We start from the raw sequence: 22743 nt of genomic DNA, 5'->3' as shown, positions 1-22743 counted from the left end.
CAGAAGACAAAGAATATAAAGGATGCAATTTGGCAAACCACTGCACAGGCTGAGTAACCACCATATAAGAACCATGGTCCCTGCAAAGCAAGCAGGTTTCTCCCTATTCTGTTTTACCAATCCATAGGTTAGGCATCAGCAAAGTTTTACTGTAAAAGGCAAGAGAACGAATCTTTTAGACTTTGTAGGCCATATACTGTCTGTTGCGTCTACTCCTCCTTGCTGTTGTAGCATGAAAGCAGCCATAGACAACACATAAATGAAGACATGTCTGTGTTCCAAATAAAACTTTATTCACAAAAATAGGTGGCTGCTGTGGAACTGAATGTTTGTGTCCCTTCAAAATTTATATGTTCAAGCTTCAATTCCCAATTTGATACTATTTGGATATGAGGACTCTGGGAGTTAATTAGGTCATGAAAGTGGAGCTCTCATGAATGGGAATAGTGCCATATAAGGGAATGAAGAGCCAGTCTCTCTCTGCATTCTGCCCTGTATGAATACAAATGGTGGTCTGCAAACCAGAAAGAATGCCCTCCTCAGACACCCGATCTGCTGGCACCTTGATCTTGGACTTCTCAGCCCCCAGAACTGTAAGGATTAAAATTTTTTAAGCCACAAAACTAATAGTGTATTTGTTACAGAAATCCAACAGGCTAAAAGTGGTAGGACGTATGTGGCTGATGAACCATAGTTTGAGGACTCCCACCATAGGTGAGCCCACATGGTAAGGATAGTGTCATTAATGGACTGACTTGATGGAGTACTCAGTCTCCCGATGGTAGATGCTCAATTAACAAACAAACAAACAAAAATACTCCATTATCACCATACATACAAGGGCAGAGTGTTTAGAGCTCACCCCAACTGCAAAGGCAGGAAATCAGGATTCTGAAAACAGAAGTTGCTGAGACTATTATAAAAGGGAAAGAGGAGACAAAGGGACCAAACATTTTAGCATGTTTTTAGAAAGGCTCTCTTGGTGGGCCTGACATTCAGAGAAAAGCTGACTGTATGGGGGAGGGGCCCTCTGGCCAGTTTCTTTGAAGTGAAGCTGCTACCCCTGAGGGTACAACATGTGATAAGGCTTCATCCTCTTCCATCAGGAAGGTTTCCTGACCTTTTCAATGGACTAATTACCGTTTAGCATCCTAAGAAGTATCCTTCCTGAAATATAAAAAGCTAAGTCACTTTGGCAGAGAATTTCATAATTCAAGCTGGAATAGATCACCCATGGTGCATGGAAACGTAACTTCAGTGACCTCCTTTACGACACTGGTAAATGTTTTATCCGAGGTCACCAGGTCAGTCAAGAAACACACAAGCATGCATTCTATACCGTATAATTTAAAAGCTTTATTTCTCCCCACAATAGTAAATGGGTTTCATATTAGTTCAACTGAAGTTTTCTTCCTATAGTTAGCTGCCTTTCTCACTGACTGTGTCATTGGTGGGAAGAGTTGATTTCATAGGGACACTCTGAGCTAATCACAGAAATGAGAGAGTCTGACCCAGCAGCTTCTGAAGGAGTCTTGAGGTCAAGCAGTCCATTCAGCTAAAGGCCTGGTCAGCAGGACCAAAACAGGCTGCTGCAACCTCTCTGTTGCAGATACTGGCAGGATCCTCCCTGCAAAAGAGACAAGATGCAGCCCCTCTGACCAGGAAGCCTGGAAGCCAGACAATCCCCTCACTTCCTGCCACATGCCCTTCCTCCATCCTGTGGCCCGACATAGGAGTGCTTTAGCTCAGCGAACAACTGGCTTCTGCTTTGGGGTAGTCCAAGGTGCACTCTTCACCAAGTGCAAGACTGGTCTTCACTCAAACGTTCAGCGTTCACACAGTTTTTGGCTTGTGCTTCGGAGGGCAGTTTCTGTCTCTCTTAGGAACAGTGGCTTCATGTCAGCAGAGGCACGGAGACCCAGGCCAGCACTGGTAGGTAGAGCGTGGGGGCACTGCTGCCGGATGTTCTCTGAGCATGCATCACGGCGAAGACTGCATTAGTGTGGTTGGTGGGTAACTCTACATTACAGATCATTCCTTCACAGCAAGACCTACACTCCTGTTACAGAAGCAAGGGGAGAGGGGAAAGAGAGTAAGTAATGGGAAGGAGTGGGAAGGGCAAAACAGAGAACAAAAGAATGCTTCCACAGCGCTGAGGACGGACAGAATTAGTTACCCAACTCACCCGGTCTATGAGATACTCAGGCCCTTGAGTACCTTTCCCCCACTAACCCGAAAGCAAGGACTATCTTGAGAGTCTTTTCATTTTAACAGCGATTTATCTGTAGCAAGCCAAGCATAAGCAAAGGAAAAAAGAGGAGGAGAAACTGAATAAGACTGCTTGATTGAGTCAACAAATCTTCTAAGGTTTGTAAGGAAAAACACTGACATGAAAATGAAAGCTAGGAACCTTTTGGACTGGCCATTGATTTTCTTTCTCAGTACTACTTGTTAAGGGATAATAATGACTTTGTATTGTCTATACTAACAACTGATTTCTATCATTACAACAGCAAAGGCTTGCTAATTATGGCTGCTGAGGAGTGGAAAAGGCTTGCTCCCTCACAGCACAAGGTGTTTTCAGAGGAAGCAATCTTCTGTCATAATACCTGGTATAAGGCTTCAACCTGATAAACTTAGCCATTCCAGGATGGCTAAGAAAAGGGCAGCAACTCTACATGTCTTTATCAGCTGCTTTCAACCCTGGCAGCAAGAACATCAGAATCTCCTTGGAGAACTTTAAAAAAGAAAAGAGAGATGCCTGGGTGGCTCTGTTGGTGGCTCAGGTCATGATCTCCCTGTTCGTGAGTTCAAGCCCCACATCAGGCTCTGTGCTGATGTCTCAGAGCCTGGAGCCTGCTTTGGGATTGTGTATCCCTCTCTCTCTCTCTGCCCCTCCCCTACTCGCACTCTATGTCTGTCTCTCTCTCTCTCTCAAAAATAAAAATTTTAAAAAAGAAAAAGGAAAGAAAAAAGAGCCTAATGCCCAAGACCCCACATGAAGTTCAGTTTCAGCTGATCTGGGATGTTCCCTGACCACCACCAATATAGCTGTGAAAACTCCCCAGGTGATTCTCCAACGTTGCCAGAGCTAAAAGCTACTGGTATCAGAAGCACTTTCTGTACACAGTAACTAAATCAAATTCTAAAATCTCATAAAATTAACATACTTTTCAAGTAATTTTTTGTCAAACATTTCACAATTCCAGGCATATAAAAGAGTGAAATTGCTCATTTTAGAATGATAAAAAATTAAGGAGATCAACTGATCTGAAATATATCTATACTTCATCATATTAAACTAAGATCAATTCTTTCATACTCTCACGTCCCCATCTAAGCAGAGGTAGGGGTTAAGACCAGATTTCCTTAGTAAAAGGCATCCCCATTTCCCTCTTTCCACAACCCAGCTACCCTGTGCATTGTTCTTGTTGATATCTGGCCATAAACAAAATACATGAGCTGGGTTCTGTAACGTTCATCACTCTCTCATGGATGGTTGGCTCTTGGGCTTCCAGAACAGACTTCAAACAAATCAAGTTCGAGGTCTAGGATGGAGCTCTGTGGTCCGGGAATTATCATTTGTTTTTAGTGACATTTTTTGTTGAAGGACAGGAAGTCTTCAATTTCTCTTTGGTCTCCACTACATCACTGTAAGGGAGTCTTTCCTTAAAGACTACATGTATACAACAGGTTACTTTATCCTTCCTGCCTTTCCATTATGTATAACTAATGACCAGTAGGAAAAACCTTAGGACAGTAACCTTACACATACACACACACACTCCTTACTGTATGTTCAGAATCTCGGCTGTGGTGGCAGCCAACAAAATGACATTCACTTCTGGAGGCACATTTTTTGGTAATGGATGTACTTCTTCCGTGGCTGGTGAAGTGGTGAACTGTCAGACAGTACTGTGTATCTAGGCAGGGGGAGAAAAGGCAACGTCATGTTTCACGCTGCAAAAGAGAAACTCAACAATCACTTCAGGAAAGACGAAAACTCAGGATGATCCTTAGGTTTCTAGGCAAGAAGTTTAATGGCAGGAGTGGATGCCTCTCCTTTGGTGCCAGCTAAAGCTGAGAAAAAAGTTGAACAAGCTTTTCATCAGCACCTCAGGTCTGCTCATTTCATATGAGAGTGCCAGCATTTCTGTCTCTGTCTCTCTCCCTATGAAGCACGTGTTCTAGAACTCCAAAATAAAATGAGAGTTGTAAACGTAAAATGCAGTGAGTTAGAACACATCTTGGTGTATTATTCAGCATTCGTTTCTTGTATACTAACAGACATGTGGTGGAACAGAATGAAAACAGGTGCTTCAAAGTATACATCAAGACCACCTTCCTGACCCATCCACTTCTTACTCATGCTCTAATCCTCCCTGCATGTTTGACTTTTCCGGAGTATTCCCATTTTCCTACTCTCTCTGCCCCTCCCTGCACACAGCTAGCTCATGTCTACAGTTTTCCCTATAGCTTTAAGTACTCACATTTTACTACTTTTAAAGAAAGTGATTTCATTCAATATGCTAGGACCCGCCACTTCAGTTTTGCATCTCTCTCCAGTTATCTCAGACCAATGCAATGCTCCTTAGTTTATTGAGAAGGGACTATAGCAGCAATGTCATAAAATGGGGGGAAACCTTACTAATGTGGAGAGCACTTGGTTTTAGAGAATTCTGTCACATGTGAGCACTATTAGGTCCTTAAAGCTCATTTTCTTTTGAATAAAAGATGTTAACAAGTGTCCGACATTTTGATAGGGTTGTGGTAAGCTTCAAATACTATTAACACGCCATCAGCGAGGCACTCTAACAGGTATTCACTCAGTCAATCCTTACAATAAGCCTTAAGGCAAGTCATATTAATATCATTTTACAGATAGAAAAGCCAAGGCACGGTTTCTTGCCCACAGTTACATTAGACAGAAGGTGGTGGAAGATAGGATTCTAACCTAGGCAGTTTTCTAGGGTTTGTACTCTTAGCCAGAACACTATTCCGCCTCTCAGCATACCTAGTGTTAAACTAGATGATGCTTTGCTGTGCTCTAGGAGAGTAGCTGACTTCTGCCTTTAGAAGGACAGGGAACCACTGAATGTTTGGGAAAGGCATTTCGACCTATACTTCACATAAAGAAGAATCGGAAACTGGTAGCTGCATGTGTTCGTATAAAATGCCACACATGCTAAAGCACCCTAGAAAGTCAGAATAGAAGCCAGGGTAAATAAAATAAGAAATGTCATTCTTGTCATATCCTGTTACACAGAGAACCTCTCTTAACAACACTGACAGACCACAGAAGTAAAGCTCTAAGGTGAAAAGGAAACCTGAGCTGACAAAGAACAATATCTGTGGGCCAGTCTGCCCCCGAGAAATGGTTGACTATCACGCCCCTAAATGATGACTAACTGAAAAGCAAGAAATTATACCCTCAGGTAGAATTCCAGATGGTTAGTATCTTTGGGGCTTGACTGGAGCACAGTCAAAAATGTACTGTCATGCACACTGGAATGTAGGGTCGTTCCGTGGCAGTCTCGTTAAGAGTCAAGTTTTCAAGTTGGACTTGGAAGAGCCAACTTCCTTCACCCTTCCCATCTCTGGCATTTCCTTGCTGATGGAAAGCTGCAGCTCCCTTCTTCTGCTCACGTGTTTCAACAGAGATGAAACTCTGCAACCCGGAAATATCCATGCACGTTCCCATTCAAGACGGCTTTGATTCATGAATGACAAATCAGAGTACTGTGCTGTTCCTAGTAGGAACAGTGTTTGGATACAATTCAAAATAATATAGTCCATGAAGACGAAGTACAAGGAGTTGGACATCAGTGCCGTAATTTGCTACTGTTACAATCCTTACCGCCCGTTTTTCAGGGGCATTTAAAGCAAATAGCTAAGAATGGTACCCACCCTCTGAAGTAAATTAGTAAAGAGAGGCATCGGCCAACCTTAAAAACTTTGCAATTACTAAGATAAATTTCTGTGCAAAATGTAGAAACAAATCTCCAAATGCACAAGATACATAAATGTACTCAAACACACACACACAATTTAAGGTCACTCTACAGAAATGTAAAAGAACCTCAAGACAAAATTAAAATAATTAATTACTCTTGAAAAGAAATCATGAAAAATACTGTCCAGAGGCACGTGGGTGGCTCAGTTAAGTGACCCACTCATGGTATCAGTGCAGGTCATAATCTCGTGGTTGTGAGATCTATCGCCACATCTGGCTCCATGCTGAATGTGGAGCCTGCTTGGGATTCTCTCTCTCTCTTCCTCTCCCCTTCTCACTCATGCTTGCTCGCTCTCCCTCTCTCTCCAAATAAATACACATTAAAAAAAAGGAAAAATACTTTCCAAGTAGATGTCACAACCATTTGTGCTAATTTACAGCCTAAGAGTCTCAGGCCCCATAGAGGTCTGCAGTGTGTACTAATCATTGGTACCATACACTGGCTTTATCTGGAAGAGGTAAGGCTATTTTACTGCTTTATAGAATATGGTACAAAGATTTCCAAAACAGTCAAGGTAATAGTACACCAAAACTGGTAATCTTTAGCTCTAGAAGAGTTTGTTGGTTGGTCGGTTTGCTTTTCTTGGCCTTTTATGTCTGAAAACCTAAAAAATAGTACTTCCTAAAAATCTGAATAGCCTCATCTTATAGCTCTGAGTAGAACTTTCCAATTCCAACTCATCCCTCAGCACATCCCGTCTGCTTTACCTCCAAGTTTATATATGTTAAATCATTCAACTTCTTGTCCCTCTATCCCTACCACCATAGTCCCGGTTATCATCTTCTCCCGCCTAAAGACAATAAAAGACCCCACTTGGTTTCCCTTCTACTTTTGTCCCCAACCACTAGGGATGTATCCGGGAGCTAAGCAAACTAAAAAGTTCTCAAATGTTTGTCAAATGAATGAATGAGTTACCAAGGCACCAATGTATCTCAAGAGTATAAAAACCCTTCTTTGCTTTAGCCAGTAAGTGTGACTTTTCTAGAGGTATCAAGCATTTCTGAAATTCTTAGAATGCCTTGGACAACACTGTGGACTATTTGTTCTGCTTGATAAATACTATTTAAGAAATCCTCCCTGGAGGCACACACAGCACACACAAACTGAGGTTATACCATCAGCTTCCAAGTACTCTCAGAGTAGTCTGATACCTGCACAGTCTACTAAAAGAAATCTTATTTTGATATAACATCATCAGCCTGTTGATATATGCTAATCCCATTATATAAGGCAGGTCTGCTCACGGCCAGTTAAGAGAGACCTAAATGAGGTATAATCACCAGAGAGTGTTCCAAACTCAGTGCACTTACTTTGTGGGCACCATTTGTCTTCTGCCCATCGATTGCAGTTATAATTATCCCTTGCATTTTCACAGGTAAAACACTTGAAGCTATTTGGAAATGGCGTAGCTTTAAAGAAAAATGCACAGTGAAACAGAAAGGTTAAAAAAGACAAAAATTTTAAACATCAAAGATGGCACAAATGAGCAACTTTTATTAGATCAAACGAAATTTACAAACCATCATCCTTAGAGTTTTCGTTGCCAAGGAGCTGGAGTTAACTGCCAGACTTCGGGGCATATTTATTCTCTTTTCTTTAAATATTTTGTCTGTGCTTATCTACTATAGAGTAATGAAAATGGTTCCACAAGCCACTTTGAAACACCCATGGTATTGTTTCATTACAATTTATAACTTGGGAATAAGTGGGGGTTGAGAGCACAGGAAAGGGTGGTGGCGGGATTGGAACCAATGATTTGGTTTAGTGTGGCCCCTGAAAAGAACTGGAGTCAGATTAACCTGAGCTTGAATTCTGTTCTTCCTACTGAGTAGCTTTATCATTTTTAACTTCCAGGAAATAATAATATTTAGAGAAATGCTAACAGTGAAGATCCCCATGACTTGCAGAGGAATCATGAAGATTAAACAGGAGGCTGCAATAAAAAATATCTAGCATAGTCTCTGGCACATCAAATCCTGCTGGTTTCTGTCTACACGCACTTCCATTACAGCCATCTTCAACCTCAATCAAGCAATCTCACTTGATATACGTCAATTATCACAACATTAGACCTCAATCAGGAATGTAACTTCTAATGTAAGGATGATAGCAATTCTCAGGCTCTTATGCTCATGCTGGTGTTACAGAAAGCAGGAATTATGACTGCTGGCAGTCTGGATTGAAAGTAACTAGAATGTCCTTTTGGTCTTTAGGTTTTTGTGTTTTTTTTTCCCCAACCTTGTATCTTGTTATTTTAATGGGCAAGAAGTCAAAAGTGTAATAAATTTGACATTTCTTTATAAGCCATGGCATAAAGCCTTATGTAAAACTTGCAATTCTTCCATTTTTGGAGAATAAAATGGATAAAGATTAAGGAAAATGTCCGACCATCCTAGTAAACTGATCATGTTAGTCAAATATTTCTATTTTTTTAATGATTTTTTATAATCATAAACTTTTATTAGGCTTAAAGTTTCAAAATTTGTCTATAATTTAGATTTTACGAAAATCTCAATGTGTTTGTGCCATGTCATTAAGCTATTAGTATACAATCATTACCAGTTTAGAAACATATAATAAATGATAGTTCAAGGTGTGCGTGGTATATATGCAATATATGTGTGTATGCACACACACACGCAGTGTCACAAATAATAAAGAAAGCACAAAGGGAAGAAAAGTAATATATAGGCTTCATTTAGAAGTGGTATAAAGACAGTGGGTCCCAAACCTGGCTGTGCATGAATAGTATCAGGAGAGTTTTTTTAAAAAGAAGAGGGTTTGGGGCAGGGAAAGAAAAGAATATAATTTACATCCCACCCTTCTGACTACTGAACCTCTGCAGAGGAGACCAAGGAATATGTAGTTTTAAAGGCTTTTATCATGATTTTGATACTCTTCCAGGTGTGGGAACTATAGCCATTCATCTTTATACCAATTGGTGTCTATAATCTTTCTCTAATAAAGTATATCAGAGAAGTCTCACTTGTCTGAAGAGAGAAAGGAGATGATATATGTATAAAAGTACAAATATTCACATGTATGCATATAAAATATATTATCCTATAGATAATGTTCACTGATATTTGCTTCTGTGTAAATTATTAGTGGAAAAGTTGAATTTTATACAGCCTTTTCTAATGGTGACTATGCATATTAATGAAAATCCAAGTATTATTTCCCACCTAATTTCAAATATACAAATCTGTTTCAAAATTGTTAATGGTCATTTGAAAGAATATATCATTTAGGGGTGTCTGGGTGACTCGGTTGTTGAGCATCTGACTCTTGATCTCAGCTCAGGTCTTGATATCGGGGTCATGAGTTCAAACCTCATGTTGGGCTCCACAACCATATATAAATTATATACGGAGAAACTTCCTTCCTACAGCCAATATCCTTCTCCATTGAAGAGATCAACAAAGAACACTGTCTGCTAAGCCATTCGTGGTGACAGTGTTCAAGAGATTATTTTACTTTTTCATTTTTAAAAATGTTTATTTTTGAGAGTGAGAGAGCGAGCGAGTGCACGTGAGTAGGGGGAGGGCAGAGAGAGAGAGGGAGACACAGAATCAGAAGCAGACTCCAGGCTCCGAGCTGTCAGCACAGAGCCCGACGCGGGGCTTGAACTCATGAACCGTGAGATCATGACCTGAGCCAAGTCAGATGTTTAAACTGAGCCACCCAGGCACCCCAAACAGAGTATTTTAACCAAGAACCATTTTGAGACTTCAGCAGAAAGCTAAAGCATTTTAAAGAAATGGAGAAAATTTCTGTCATTATGTACTACTCCTCCTCACCAAAGTAGTGAAGACTCTCTGGCTTATTCTAGGTATAAACCAAATATTCCAGAGCAGGCAAAGTTATTATAGGTGGAAAGAGGGACTTCGAATTGTCGCCCTGACCCTACAGTCGTGAACCAGGACACAACCACTACTTACGGTCCAGAGGAGGCCTCACGTTGTAGAAGTTGATGTTCTTGGCCAATGCCCAGTTTTCTGACAAGATAAAGATCTGGACAACAGCTACAGCCAGGGCATGACGGAGGGGCAGCATTCTGACCTTGGTTATGGGAAAGTCCAAAACTCACATCTACAATGAAAAGAGAGACTGGTCGCATTTATCTGCATTTTGTTTGTCAGGAGGAGCAGGCTTTGCTTCCATTTGGGAAGCCTGATTATTCAAATCTATCCAACCATCTACTTGTTCTATAGGGCCCGTACCTGTAAGCAAACTGCATTCTTTTTCACAGATGAAAGCTAAGTAATTACTGCCTTCTACTGGTCAGGCCTCTGCACTAGCCAGTTAAGCTCTAGCAGGACACCCAAAGGCCTTTCAGGTTCCGGAAGAACAAGGAACAGCATGGGCGTGGCCGCACCCCATTCCCTCACTGCCTGAGGCTAGCCGGCGTACTTTGTGCTGAATCAGCCAATCACTTAACAAACAGGGTTCCGATGCACGTTCACCTGAAGTTACTGAACCACCTATCTGTCAAGTCCATACTCTGAGTAAACACTTGTGTTTGAGAAATTTTGCAACGCTTTCAAAACCTGGAAGAAACCTTAAGAGTCAGAGCACTAGGAAGGGCAGTGCATAAATGTACAACGAGTTTGGGAAATAGAGTCTCTGCTGGACCCCAGAGCACAAAGACAATGCCATCCCCATCTGTGTCTGTCACACTGGGTGCAACAAGCTGCCAGGAGGTTCTAGAGAAAACAGAGTAAGAGTTGTTTGAAATGCTGATGTGATGTTAGTCCTAGCCCACAAATACTGCTTCTGCTTTCAAAGAGGTGAAGTAGGCAGGTTTGATACCCAGTGAAACAACAGACGTCCACAGCGCACCGAGGAAGACAGTACATCTTAAGTCCCACTGGTTCTACCCTCTAGAAGCAGACCTGGTAGTAAGAAAATCTTCAGGAGAGATGCTGAGAACATACAGGATCACCACAAACAGGTTCTCTTTGGCAATGGAGAGGTGTGGGAAGCAGAAAAGGATGTAACTTGGAGTCCAAAGACTTTGGTTCAGGTATTGGCTCTGCTATTTATTAGCTGTCTGACCTTGGGCAAGCTCTTTAAGCTCTATTAACCTCAATTTCCTCATCTGCAAAGTGGTTTAATAACACCCATTCTGCCCACACGTTTGGATAATTGTAAGCATCAAATATAGGCTCAGGTAGAATCACATAGGATTGTGAAAGTAACAGCACTTGTAATACAAGTCTGTGAAAATGCTAGAACCTTAGAGTTCAATAATATTGCCTGAACTCATTTTCTTCTTGCTGAATCAGCCGGTCTCTGTGGGTTTAGGAAATTTTTCAGAGAAGAAAAGTTTGATCTCTGCACATATGAGCATAATCCTTCACATAGATATTTTGTTTGAAGCCAGGATAATAACGCACAGAATCTAGGGATTTTACCTCCCCCTGTTGTGTTGTGAGTATATTGGTTTTGCATGTATAGCTAATAATGCCTACCTACAAAGATGGAACTAGATAGCAGACAAAATATAGCCAACAGCATCCCCATCCCTATAGATGGCTTCTGCCACCAATTGAACATAGTCTCTAAGAAGTACTCAGTGTAAAGGAAAACCTTGAAGGTTTCAAAAGCCAATAGGGCTAAACTTCCTATACTGCATTTCAGCTCACGACAGAATGCGACCTACTGATATGTAAATACATATATAAAATTCTGTCCTGGTTCATTTTAGAAACCAAAATTGATCGTTCACAGTTATTAGATTTCTAAATCTTATTTTTATGCTCTTTCTGAAGAAATGGACGTTTCTAATAGCTAACTATATTATTCCTTACAGACGAGTCATTATGCTGGTACAAATTCTCCTTCTCCTATTCCTTTCTCTAAGTTGGACTGCTCCATATTCATTGTGAATCTGGAGCCAAGGAATGAAGACCCCTGCTTTACACCAGTGGAGAAACTTTGAGTAGGAGAGACTCGTCCCTTTTTCACAAATCTCAAATTCATTGTGTTCCAATAGCAACCCATATTCAAGTAATATGGAAATAATGCCTAAGATTATACATTTCAGAGTCCTATCATCTACATTAAGTCCCTTTTCCATCACTAACGAATATGGGGCCTCAGACAAATTGCTTCAACTTTCCAAGCCTCGGCTTGCCCATCTGTAGAAGAGGCACAATAACAGTCTCTACCTCAGAGTATAGAAGCACAGACTAAATGACATCATGTGTATGAAGCACTCAGCCGAGTGCTGGGCACATGGGCACTTTCAGGTAGAGTACAGGCTCAAATACCTGCTTCTAAATCTACTCTCTTTATAGACTGGTGCAAGTTCCTTGACCTCTCTGTACCACAACTTTTGCATCTATAGAATGGAAGTAATGATATTACTACCTACCTCATAGGGTTGTAGGAATTAGTTAATACACATGAAGCACTTATCTAATTAGCTGTGTTCGCCAGTTTTCAATCCTCACTAGGTAGCATTCGCTGTTAAGAACATATCTCCAAACAGGAATCACAAGTCAGAACCCCTGGTTTTCCTCATGTAATCTCTATGTGAGACAGAAGCTCATTTATTCATTCAAATGTCATTACTGACATGTAGTGCATAGAAAGAAATTGTTATTACTGGACCTCCAACACGGCCTTTGCTCTCATGAAGTGTGCATGTTAGAAGGAGAAGACAGACACTAACTATGGGGAAAATGTAATTTCAGATGGTCATGATTCTGAGATAAGTACAATAGAGAGATGTGTGGGTGAATAGGAGGACCTACTTTACATATACAGTGGACCCAGTATGAGAAGAAACCACCCAAGCAAAGAATCAAGGGAAAAGACACTAGGGTTCCAAGATAGGAAGAAGTGCACGTGCAGGGGGGAGGGGGCAGGGACAAAGTCAGAGGTGGTGGGACCAGATCATACAGGCACTTACTTACAGGCCATGGCAAGGATTTGGGATCTAACAAAACCAAGGAACTGTTTGGTTTTAGATTATCTGATTTTGAAAAAATGCTTGGTCTCTGCAGAGCAACAGGTCCCAAATCCCTAGCCTTATTTCTCACTCCCAGAATAAAGGGATGCCAATAACAGACAACATAGAGGAATTTAGGATTCACAAAGGTTTCTCTGAATAAAAGAGTGATTGGATGGCAGACGACTTTAAAACAACCAAATGAACAGCAAGCCCAAGGATTAGATTTGTATTTTGTTTTTTCCATTCTTCAAAACAGGACTGTAGGGAAAGTGGCATCATTACCATTGTACAAGTGAGCTTAGGAGACAGTGTGTGTAAAGATCCTAGCACACTTCCTGGAACACAGTAACCCCATCAAAACAACAGTGAAAAGTCGCCATATCGACTAGTATATTTTTATTTCCATTTTTAGCTAAAACAGCATAGCCTTATTGTATCAGAATTCACCAGAACTGCAAAGGTTTTACCTATCAAATGAAACAAACAAACAAAACACTAAATAAAAATGTCTGCTATTTTCCAGAGCCGGCTTTATAATCTATTACCAATACTGCTTTCCCCTAAGTACCTATATCTATCTCTATCTATTCTGCAGTGGATAGGTTTGTGTTAACATGACTGTTTTATCTTTCACAACCAAAAGACATTAGGGTAATGAAAAAGCAAATGACTAACTATGGTATCTGAAAGTTGTTTTACATTTAGAATCATTTCACGGAGACTCTGAACTAAAAATTACCTGCTGAGACTTTGCTGAGTAGGCTCTCACTGCAGTCTTTGTTGCAGAACAAGGTTACAGTAGAGCTTGTATTTTGCTCCAGAAGGGAAAAAAAAGAAGTCTTTAAGATGAGTCAGACTAAACCATTCTGGTATTTTCTCCAGGACCATCACACAGAGCAGAGTTCTTCAGAGCAGGGAGGGGTGACTTGTAAGCTTGTTAGGGTTATTTGCAAAATATTGTGTCTATATAGATTTTTCCCCCTGGGCTGAGGATCTCAAAAGGAATCTGTTAAGGAATCTGTTAATCTTAACATAACAGTTAAGAACTGCTGCTTGCTGTTTCAGAATACAACTGTCAGGATTTGGCTTCCTGTGACTTAGATGGTTTTATATTTGACACTAAGAAAGTTCCACATATACATTAGGTATCTGGTATACACTCAAGTTCAAGGATGGCTCAAATCATTCCTCCCCAGCAGAGCACAATATTTTTATCCATTTTTCCCCACAGATGGTAGGCCTGGTCAAAAACCCCTCACCTGTGGTGCTGGCCTTCCATTTGGTTTATGATCCTCTCTTTGGCAAGTAGGATATGCTCCAGAATGCCAAAAGAAAGGGGTGCTTTCTGCAAAGTCAGATTCAACAGAGATGGGCAACTCTCAGGTACTCCAGGGAATGGCAGGTAGCCAGATGTGTACATTTGCAAAGCCCACCTGGCCGATTACTGCCCAGAGTAAAGGACCTACATGGCACTTGGTCCAGAAGCGTGACTATTTCCCAGGTCTGAGTAATAATCAGCATCTTATCCTACATGTGGCATTTTCTGCCTCCACGGAAAATATGCAAAGATGATGGGGGTTTCAACAAGCAGCATGTCCTTGACATCGTAAACTCTCTTTTGGGGTAGGGAAATGACCTACATTATTTTTTAAACTATTTTTTAAGTCCCTAGGTCTAGGCTCAGTGCATGGTAAATATCCAATAAATACTTTTTTTAAAAATAGAACCAACATCTTAGCTATGATCTTAAGGAACTCTTTTCTTAACAAGACAAAGATTGTGGGCAGTAAGGAGTTGATGGAATGTCCAAAGATGAAGAAATGGTCTCAAAAGGAATGGACTCAAAGGGAGATTTGAAAAAGAAGAGACCAAACAATGTGGTAAATACTGGTACTTCCTGCACAGTTGCTAAAAATGAGTCAGCAAGCCAAGGCTAACTCCAACTGCCAATAAAACAAATGAAATGGATAATTTAGAGGAAGCAGCTCTACTAAGTCCAACATGCCCATCAACACTCATATTCACACTTTCCTGAAAGCATCACTTATCCCGCAGTAAGACACTTTAACGACAAACTTTAATAGGCCCGGCTTCCCTTGTAAAAAGAATAGAAGGCCAAGTGGAAATTCAAAATGAGTGCTGAAATTTTACTAAGAAGGACAAGAATAGATGAAAACACTCCTGTCAGAAGAAGAAATCTGCCCAAACAAAAAAACTTTATCATCTGCAACAAGGATTGTGTTACTTGCTTCTGGCTATTAGGCCAGGTTGGCCAACGGAGACACTCTGGTTCCTGTTACATTTAAGAACAGTGTTCATGGGATCTATGCTGAGACCCTGTTGTAGTTCCCTTCCTTGCAGGGGGACTGGGGTTTTAATTGCTAACCTGCCTGGGCATCGAGAGCCCAGCTCCTACGCTGCAGCTTCTACCTTCTCTAACAGGTGTTCTATTTCTGGTACACAAAAAGTTCTTTTGTCCTCCTAAGTTTAAATATGAATTTCCTTAGAGATATTTAATCTAGCTTTTTTAAGTGCCGGAAGCAAAATACAAGAGAGAATTTTACCTTATACCCACCCAATCCATTATCATCCTCTGAAAATACAAAATACCCACGGAGTACCATGGACTTTATCCTTAACAACATTCACTAGGAAAAAGTAGGAATCATGATTCAACCACTCATACCAGCTTATCCAAATCTTGAAAATATTAGGATGATAAATCTTGCATTTATACCAGGCATTCTGCTAAGCACGCAGAAAACAATAAATAAGAGACACAATGTCTATACTCACATACATTACTGGGGCCAAAAACTCAATTTGAGATGTGTCTGCCAAGGGTTAATACAATCATCTTAGAGAGGAGGAAAAACAATGGGCTTTAGATTCAGAAAGGGCACCCAGAATAAAATTCTGGTTCTCCTTTTTGTTTTACAGGATCAGCATTTTTTAAAAGTTGTTGTTTAAATTCCAGTTAGGTAACATACAACATAATATTAGTTTCAGCTGTACAATATAGTGATTCAACACTTCCATACAACACCCAGTGCTCATCACACCATCATCTATTTCACCCATACTTCACCTACCTCCATGCTGGTAACCATCAATTTGTTCTCTATAGTTAAGAGTCTGTTTCTTGGTTTATCTCTTTCCACCCCCACCTTCCCCCCGCTTTGTTCATTTGTTTTGTTTGTTAAATGCCACATATGAGTGAAATCATATGCTATTTGTCTTTCTCTTATTTCAGTTAGCATAATACTCTCTTGCTCCATCTATGTCATTGCAAATGGCAAGATTTCATTCTTTTTTATGCCTGAGTAATATTCCTGTGTGTATGTATACAAAGAAGGAGATATAGAGATATATATGTATACACACATATATATACACACACACACATACACACCCCTCCAATCTTTATCCATTCATCAGTTGATGGACATGGAGGCTGTTGCTGTAATTTGGCTATTGTTGATAATGCTGCTATAAACACCAGTGTGCATGTATCCCTTCGAATCAGTATTTTTGTATCCTTTGGGTAAACACCTAATAGTGCAATTGCTGGATTGTAGGGGAGTTCCATTTTTAACTTTTTGAGGAAGCTCCATACTGTTTTCCGGAGTGGCTGTACCAGTTTGCACTCACACCAACAGTGCAAGAAGGTTCTCCTTTCTCCACATCCTTGCCAATACTTGTTGTTTCTTGTATTGTGGATTTTAGCCATTATGATAGGCGTGAGGTGATACCTCACTGTAGTTTTGACTTGCATTTTCCTAATGCTGAGTGACATTGAGCATCTTTCCATGTGTCTGTATAGTCTTCTTTGAAAAAAATGTCTACTCATGTCTTTGGTCCATTTTTAAGCTGGATTATTTGTTTTTGGGTGTTGAGTTTTATAAATTCTTTATAGATTTTGGATACTAACCCTTTATCAGATATGTCATTTGCAAATATCTTCTCCCATTCCACAGGCTGCCTTCTAGTTTTGTTGACTGTTCCCTTCACTGTGCAGAAGCTTTTTATTTTGATGTGTTTTTTTTTTTGAAGTTTGCTTTTGTTTCCCTTGCCTCAGGAGACACATCTAGAAAGAAGGTGCTACAGCTGATGTCAAAGAAGTTGCCTGCGTTCTCATCTAGTATTTTTATGCTTTCAGGTCTCACATTTAGGTCGTTAATCCATTTTGAACTTATTTTTCTGTATAGTGTAAGAACATGGTCCAGTTTTCCCAACACCATTCGCTGAAGAGACTCTTTTTCCCATTGGATATCCTTTCCTAGAATATCCAATGGGAAAAAGAGTCTCTTCAGCGAATGGTGTTGGGAAAACTGGACCATGTTCTTACACTATAATCTTACACTATAATCTTTCCTGATTTGCCAAAGATTAATTGACCATATAGTTGTGGGTTCATTTCTGGGTTTTCTATTCAGTTCCATTGATCTATGTTTCTATTTTTACGCCAGTACCATACCACTTTGATTAGTACAGCTTTGTATTATAACTTAAAGTCTCAACTGTGATGCCTCCAGTTTGCTTTTCTTTTTCAAGGTTGCTTTGGTTGTTTGGGGTCTTCTGTGCTTCCACACAAATTTTAGGATTGTCTTTTCTAGCTCTGTGAAAAATGCTGATGGTATTTTGATAGGATTTGGATAGGTATTGTGATAGGATTGTATTCAATGTGTACATTGTTTTGGGTAGTACAGACATTTTAACAGTATTTGTTCTTCCAATCCATGAGCATGGAATGTCTTTTCATTTCTTAGTGTCATCTTCAATTTCTTATGAAAACTACAAATTGTTTCTACATTTACTAGCCACGTAACCCCATTTGTCAATAAGATAAGTGAGGCTTAGAGCCATGTAGATAAATTTCTCAAGCTGTTGTGGGGATTGGGTATAATTACATAGGTAAAGTACCTTTCACTTAGATGGCATTAAAGAAATGTTAAGTGTCTGCTTCCCCTCATGTATCTTCCTTCCCAGTTCTTCAGATATCATTAGCAGGAGAACAGAGATAAGATCAAGAGATATAACTGTCCAACTCCATTCCATACTAGCTGGACCAAATCTGGTAAATAGTGTTGAGTTCTATGCACTAATTTCTAAAGGGGATTCAGGAATTATCTTTCTTGCAACCAAATGAAAAGTTGGAATGAATGACTGACAAGGTTCTTTCCCCTTCTAGGATTTTATGATTTCTATGGAAGGATATTAATGAAGAATTTCAGTTATACCATAAAAAGTCATATGTAATACAGTATTCCCATATTTCAGATCCCTGCTATAATGTTTACAAGGATAACTTTAAAAATCTCATCATAGGATCAAAACTTCACAGAAATGAATATTTCATTTCTAAGCATAAGGCTGTACATTTTGTAGTGCTAAAGATATTTTTTTCTACTACATACAACCTGATAAAATAATATCTAAAAACAGTGCTAATATTAAAATGTTATTATGGAAATCAACCTTAAAGCTAATCATGACTTAATACGGGGCAATAAGTGTTCAATGGGTAAAAAATAGTCTAATCAATTTTAAAGGCAACTTTCTAAATGTGATTCAAATGTTAAGAAAAAAACTTAAAAAAACCTTCCCAAGTAATAGCTTTTCAGCTGCATTTTTGTCAAAGACACAAGTTTACATCTTTTTTGAGAAGGCTTTGATGACACTAGAGGAGAAGGTTAAGAACTCCACATGAACAAGATTAAAAAGCTTAGATGATTGGGAATTGGAAAATGTACTCCTTTTAAAAAGAATCCAGATGGGTTTGCCATGTTTTATTGAACTATTTAGACAAATGGTAGGAACCTAATAAATATATGTTAACTGATTAAATTTGAGAGTATCCTTCACATAGGTGAAATAATTGTTGCCCAGTTTGTATCCACAAACGATTTTTAGGAGGCTTATGCCAAGTCATTTCGACATTAAGGCCCTCAAAATACAGAGTAAAAACCCTGAGAGAGGAAAGATCTGAACCACTAAACGTCCATGCATGGTGTTCCTCTGCTGTGCATTACATTTCACTTTGTACCTTTCAGGCGTTAAGGGACATGCATATGGGACACATATTCTCATTATTTGATAAAAGGAAACTCTTCCTGGTATTTAATTCTCAAACTAATGGGCGCTATGTGTTATACAGAGAGCACCAAACAACACATGGATAATGCCTGAAATTTGTTTCAAAGAGCTGCAGAGGCATCCTTCAATTGGCTATTTCTTAAAAAAAAAAAAAAAAAAAAAAAAAAAGCCAAGGGCATATATTAATTCTATAGAGGTATTTCTGCTATCAGGGAGGTAAATGAGAGAGATTATTTTCTTTTCCATGGAAGCAGGGGGTCTTTAAATTTGAGAGAAAGATACAAGTGGACTGAAGTTCTGCAGGAAAGCTGTGGGCGCACAGGTGTTTGGTACTGTTAACGAGCAATTCCACTGGCAGAACTACATAGACATAAACCAAGCAGCAACAAAGGCTGGGCATGGAAGACATTGTTTTTATGTTCCATATCCTTGCTTGCTTTGCCGAACCCATTTCTTTTAATAACCAATCAAAGCTCTCATAATAGAAATCTAGGCTGGAATGTCCAACAGCTGGCTAAGAATCCATTATTCTACATTTGTTGAGTGCAGGAATGTTTCATGAGGAGCATGCATTCTCTAATATGTGGCATACACAGCTCAACTGAGAAAATTTAGCTTTCAGGGTCAGCATACAGGCAATGGCTAGGACTTTTGACTTCATTTAGTCTCAGCTGACATAAAAAAGGGACCATAAAAATAAAGCGTTCATACAGATGTCCTTCTCATTTGAACCTCTCTGTATAAATTCTAACATAAGAGAATGTCTATACCAAAACAGAAATCTTCGGCAATAAATTCATTTGGATATGTGTGCATGCATATATGCACACCCACATACATACATGTACGTATGTGCTTCTACACAAACATAGATCTATTTTATTGAATGACTTGACTGTTTAAGTGCTAATTATGTGCCAGGTTGTAAAAGTGTCCCTAGAACTCTGTATAAAAGACTGTATTGCCAATCATGTCAGCTGTTTCCAGGACCCATATTGTTATCTTTCAGTTGGGAGATCTTCAGGATATAGAATTGTTACTATACATTTGGCTTGTCATCTTTCTTCTGTGCTAGGGCTTAATGTCACTGACCATTGTTTATAGAGCTCCCACTAGCTCAACTTTATTCTCAATTCTACAGCTAAAAATATATCACACAAGTAAAGGACATGTTCGTGGGTTTCATTCTGAAAACAGGAGGGCATTTTAAAAAACAACAATAAACTATGTGCTTTGGCAAAGGACTATCATGCTGACTTTTGCATAGTCACAAAATTCAGGACAGATTATTCAAAGAACTCTCTGGAAGCTGACAAGCTTATAAAAGCAATCCTAATAAAAAATTTCTGCATTCTGCATATATAACAAAGTTACAGCATGTCACTTGCTCTATAAATTGCCACTATTACTGCTTGGAGCAGAAGGAAATGTACATATATAAAGATATATACGTGCATAATTTCATATTCCCAGAGGAAACTGAAAAATTATGTGCATTAAATAGTGTTTTAATTGCAACAAGAAAAACTGCATTTAAGCAGTGGTTCATAATCCCACAGGGATAAAGTCAAGTGTAAATGCTGTCTAGTATAATGGGGGAAGAATGGCCTTTGTAGGCACGCAGGCCTGGGTGCAAGTTGTGATTCTGTCACTTGTTTGATCTACTCTAACAAACCCCTCTATTTCTCTGAGACTCTGTTTCCCTATCAGTAAAATAGAGATATTAAATATCTGTTTTGCAGAAAGTCATGAAAATTGAAGGAAAAGAAATAAGTCCCTACCCATTGCTGTTTTTGTCAAATTATTAAATCAGTTGGAAAGCTAAAAGTAGAAATTTAAGGTTGGTTCTTCTATGAATTACACACTGGAAAATATTAAGATCATGCAACACCTACTCAACACTGAAATTCAATACACGTTTTACAGCTATCAAATTCTATGATTGTCTGAGCATATATGAGAGAAGTTTGTAAAATTCCCCTGAAGAACAATTTTAGGAAAACTACCCTAGAACACACGTGGCACAATGGGCCTAAGTTGAGCATTTATCTGTTTTCTGATAAATCTGTATTCTTTGTGCTTACATAAGATGCAATGGTTCTTACAAAGTCTGCTTTAAAAAGCAACAAGTTCTGTGCTCTCACATGCATCCTTACCCATACTGACAACTCCTCTTTAAAGGCCTAGTTCCAATATTTCTCATTCATTTAACCTTACCATGTCTGTTCCAGCCCATGGGTTAGACTCTACTCTGAAAAAAGCCTGGGTTTGTCTGGGGACATAAGACCATATCCTTTCTTGCTTAGCACTGGGTTGGGCACAACAAGTTTTAGTCCTTACTTGTAAATAAGCTAAAAGTTTCTAAAGGTCTCACACAACTGTAGGCATTACCAATAAAAATAAATTGAAAAAAGAAAAAAAAGGGGTGTCTGGGTGGCTCAGTGGGTTAAGCGTCCGACTTCAGTTCAGGTCATGATCTCACGGTTCATGAGTCTGAGCTGCACGTTGGGTTCTGTGCTGACAGCTCAGCCTGGAGCAGGTTTCAGATTCTGTGTCTCCCTCTCTCTCTGCACCGCACCCTCCCCCAACTAGTGCTCTGTCTCTCAGAAATAAACATTAAAAATTTTTTAAAAAGTTTTCATTTTCTCTACCAATAGAACTTCCATTTAAATTGTTTGTGTAGATTTTAGGTTAACCATGTGGAGATTGTAAGAACTCTATTTTCAGCAACTGAAGGTCTACTCAACTACAACCTAGTCTATTTACATGTTGTTCAACACACACTATGTCAGGCTTTAAAAATGCTATGACCATCTTCCCAAGCTATCCTCACAGGATGGAAGGGAAGTGAACCCTGCCGGGTTTCACCCTTTGCCCCTTGAGATCCAACCTCCATCCCTCTCCATGCTGCTCTGTGCCTTGGGAAGCCAAGTTATGAAGACCACTCATAGTTTTTTTTTTTTTCCCATGGGCTTCTAATTTGGTTTGGGTAATGGCAGAAACTGGGAGGTTGGAGAATGGGAAGAGACTGAGACTGGGGTACCTGTTCCCTGACTCACTCCCTGCCTGGTTATTAGCACATCCCTCAGTTCCTGTCAGGTGGCCAACTCCAGAGCTACCTTCTCCTGGGTTCTGACAGCCATTCTCTCTCCTTGTCCTATAAGCCTACATAACAGAAATAACTCTTCTCTGTTGCTAACTCTGGCGTCTGGTACTATCTCCTGCTGGTTTTCCCAAAGCTAGCCATACCATTATAAATAACCTCCTATCAATTCACCAGACTGAATATACCTTTGATGTGCCATCTGCCTGCCTGGTGTCTGACTGAGCCTTGAATCTAGTCTTAAAATACCAAGAGTCGCTTTGGACCAAAGTATCATGGCTTATTGTTATAGCAGACTTAGAGTAGGAACAGCTGTAGTGAATAAACAGTACTGCTTTACTAGGAGAACATAAGAGCGAATATTACTGTTGGCTTATAGTAAAGCAACAATTGAATTTATGCTATAAACCAATCGAGGTAAGAACAAAGGCTTTCGAAAGAAAATGGGAATATTAAACAGATAAATCTAGCTGAAGAATATGTTATAATCTCATGCAAATATCACAAACCCATCAAAATTCAGGTTTTTCTGCTCCTACCATCACTGAAGAATATCATTAAACAAACAG

At 39.6% G+C, this 22743-nt stretch overlaps 1 protein-coding gene across 6 annotated transcripts in view; it reads right to left on the bottom strand.

The window, feature by feature from the left end:
• Window positions 1-1459: 1459 nt before the first annotated feature.
• Window positions 1460-22743, bottom strand: part of LYPD6B (LY6/PLAUR domain containing 6B) — a 174464-nt gene continuing 153180 nt past the window's right edge. For all 6 annotated transcript variants that reach the window (XM_053215037.1, XM_053215036.1, XM_053215034.1 and 3 more), the window contains 4 exons: window positions 9956-10106; window positions 7325-7423; window positions 3793-3923; window positions 1460-2059 (listed from right to left, as the gene is read on the bottom strand). In XM_053215037.1, coding sequence (XP_053071012.1) covers window positions 1895-2059; window positions 3793-3923; window positions 7325-7423; window positions 9956-10070 — 510 coding nt within the window. In that variant the 5' untranslated portion in view covers window positions 10071-10106 and the 3' untranslated portion in view covers window positions 1460-1894. The remainder of the gene's footprint in view (window positions 2060-3792; window positions 3924-7324; window positions 7424-9955; window positions 10107-22743) is intronic.

The sequence above is a fragment of the Acinonyx jubatus genome, chromosome C1 (assembly GCF_027475565.1).
Source record: "Acinonyx jubatus isolate Ajub_Pintada_27869175 chromosome C1, VMU_Ajub_asm_v1.0, whole genome shotgun sequence".
NCBI lineage: Eukaryota > Metazoa > Chordata > Mammalia > Carnivora > Felidae > Acinonyx > Acinonyx jubatus.
This window is presented reverse-complemented; position numbering and strand designations above follow the sequence as displayed.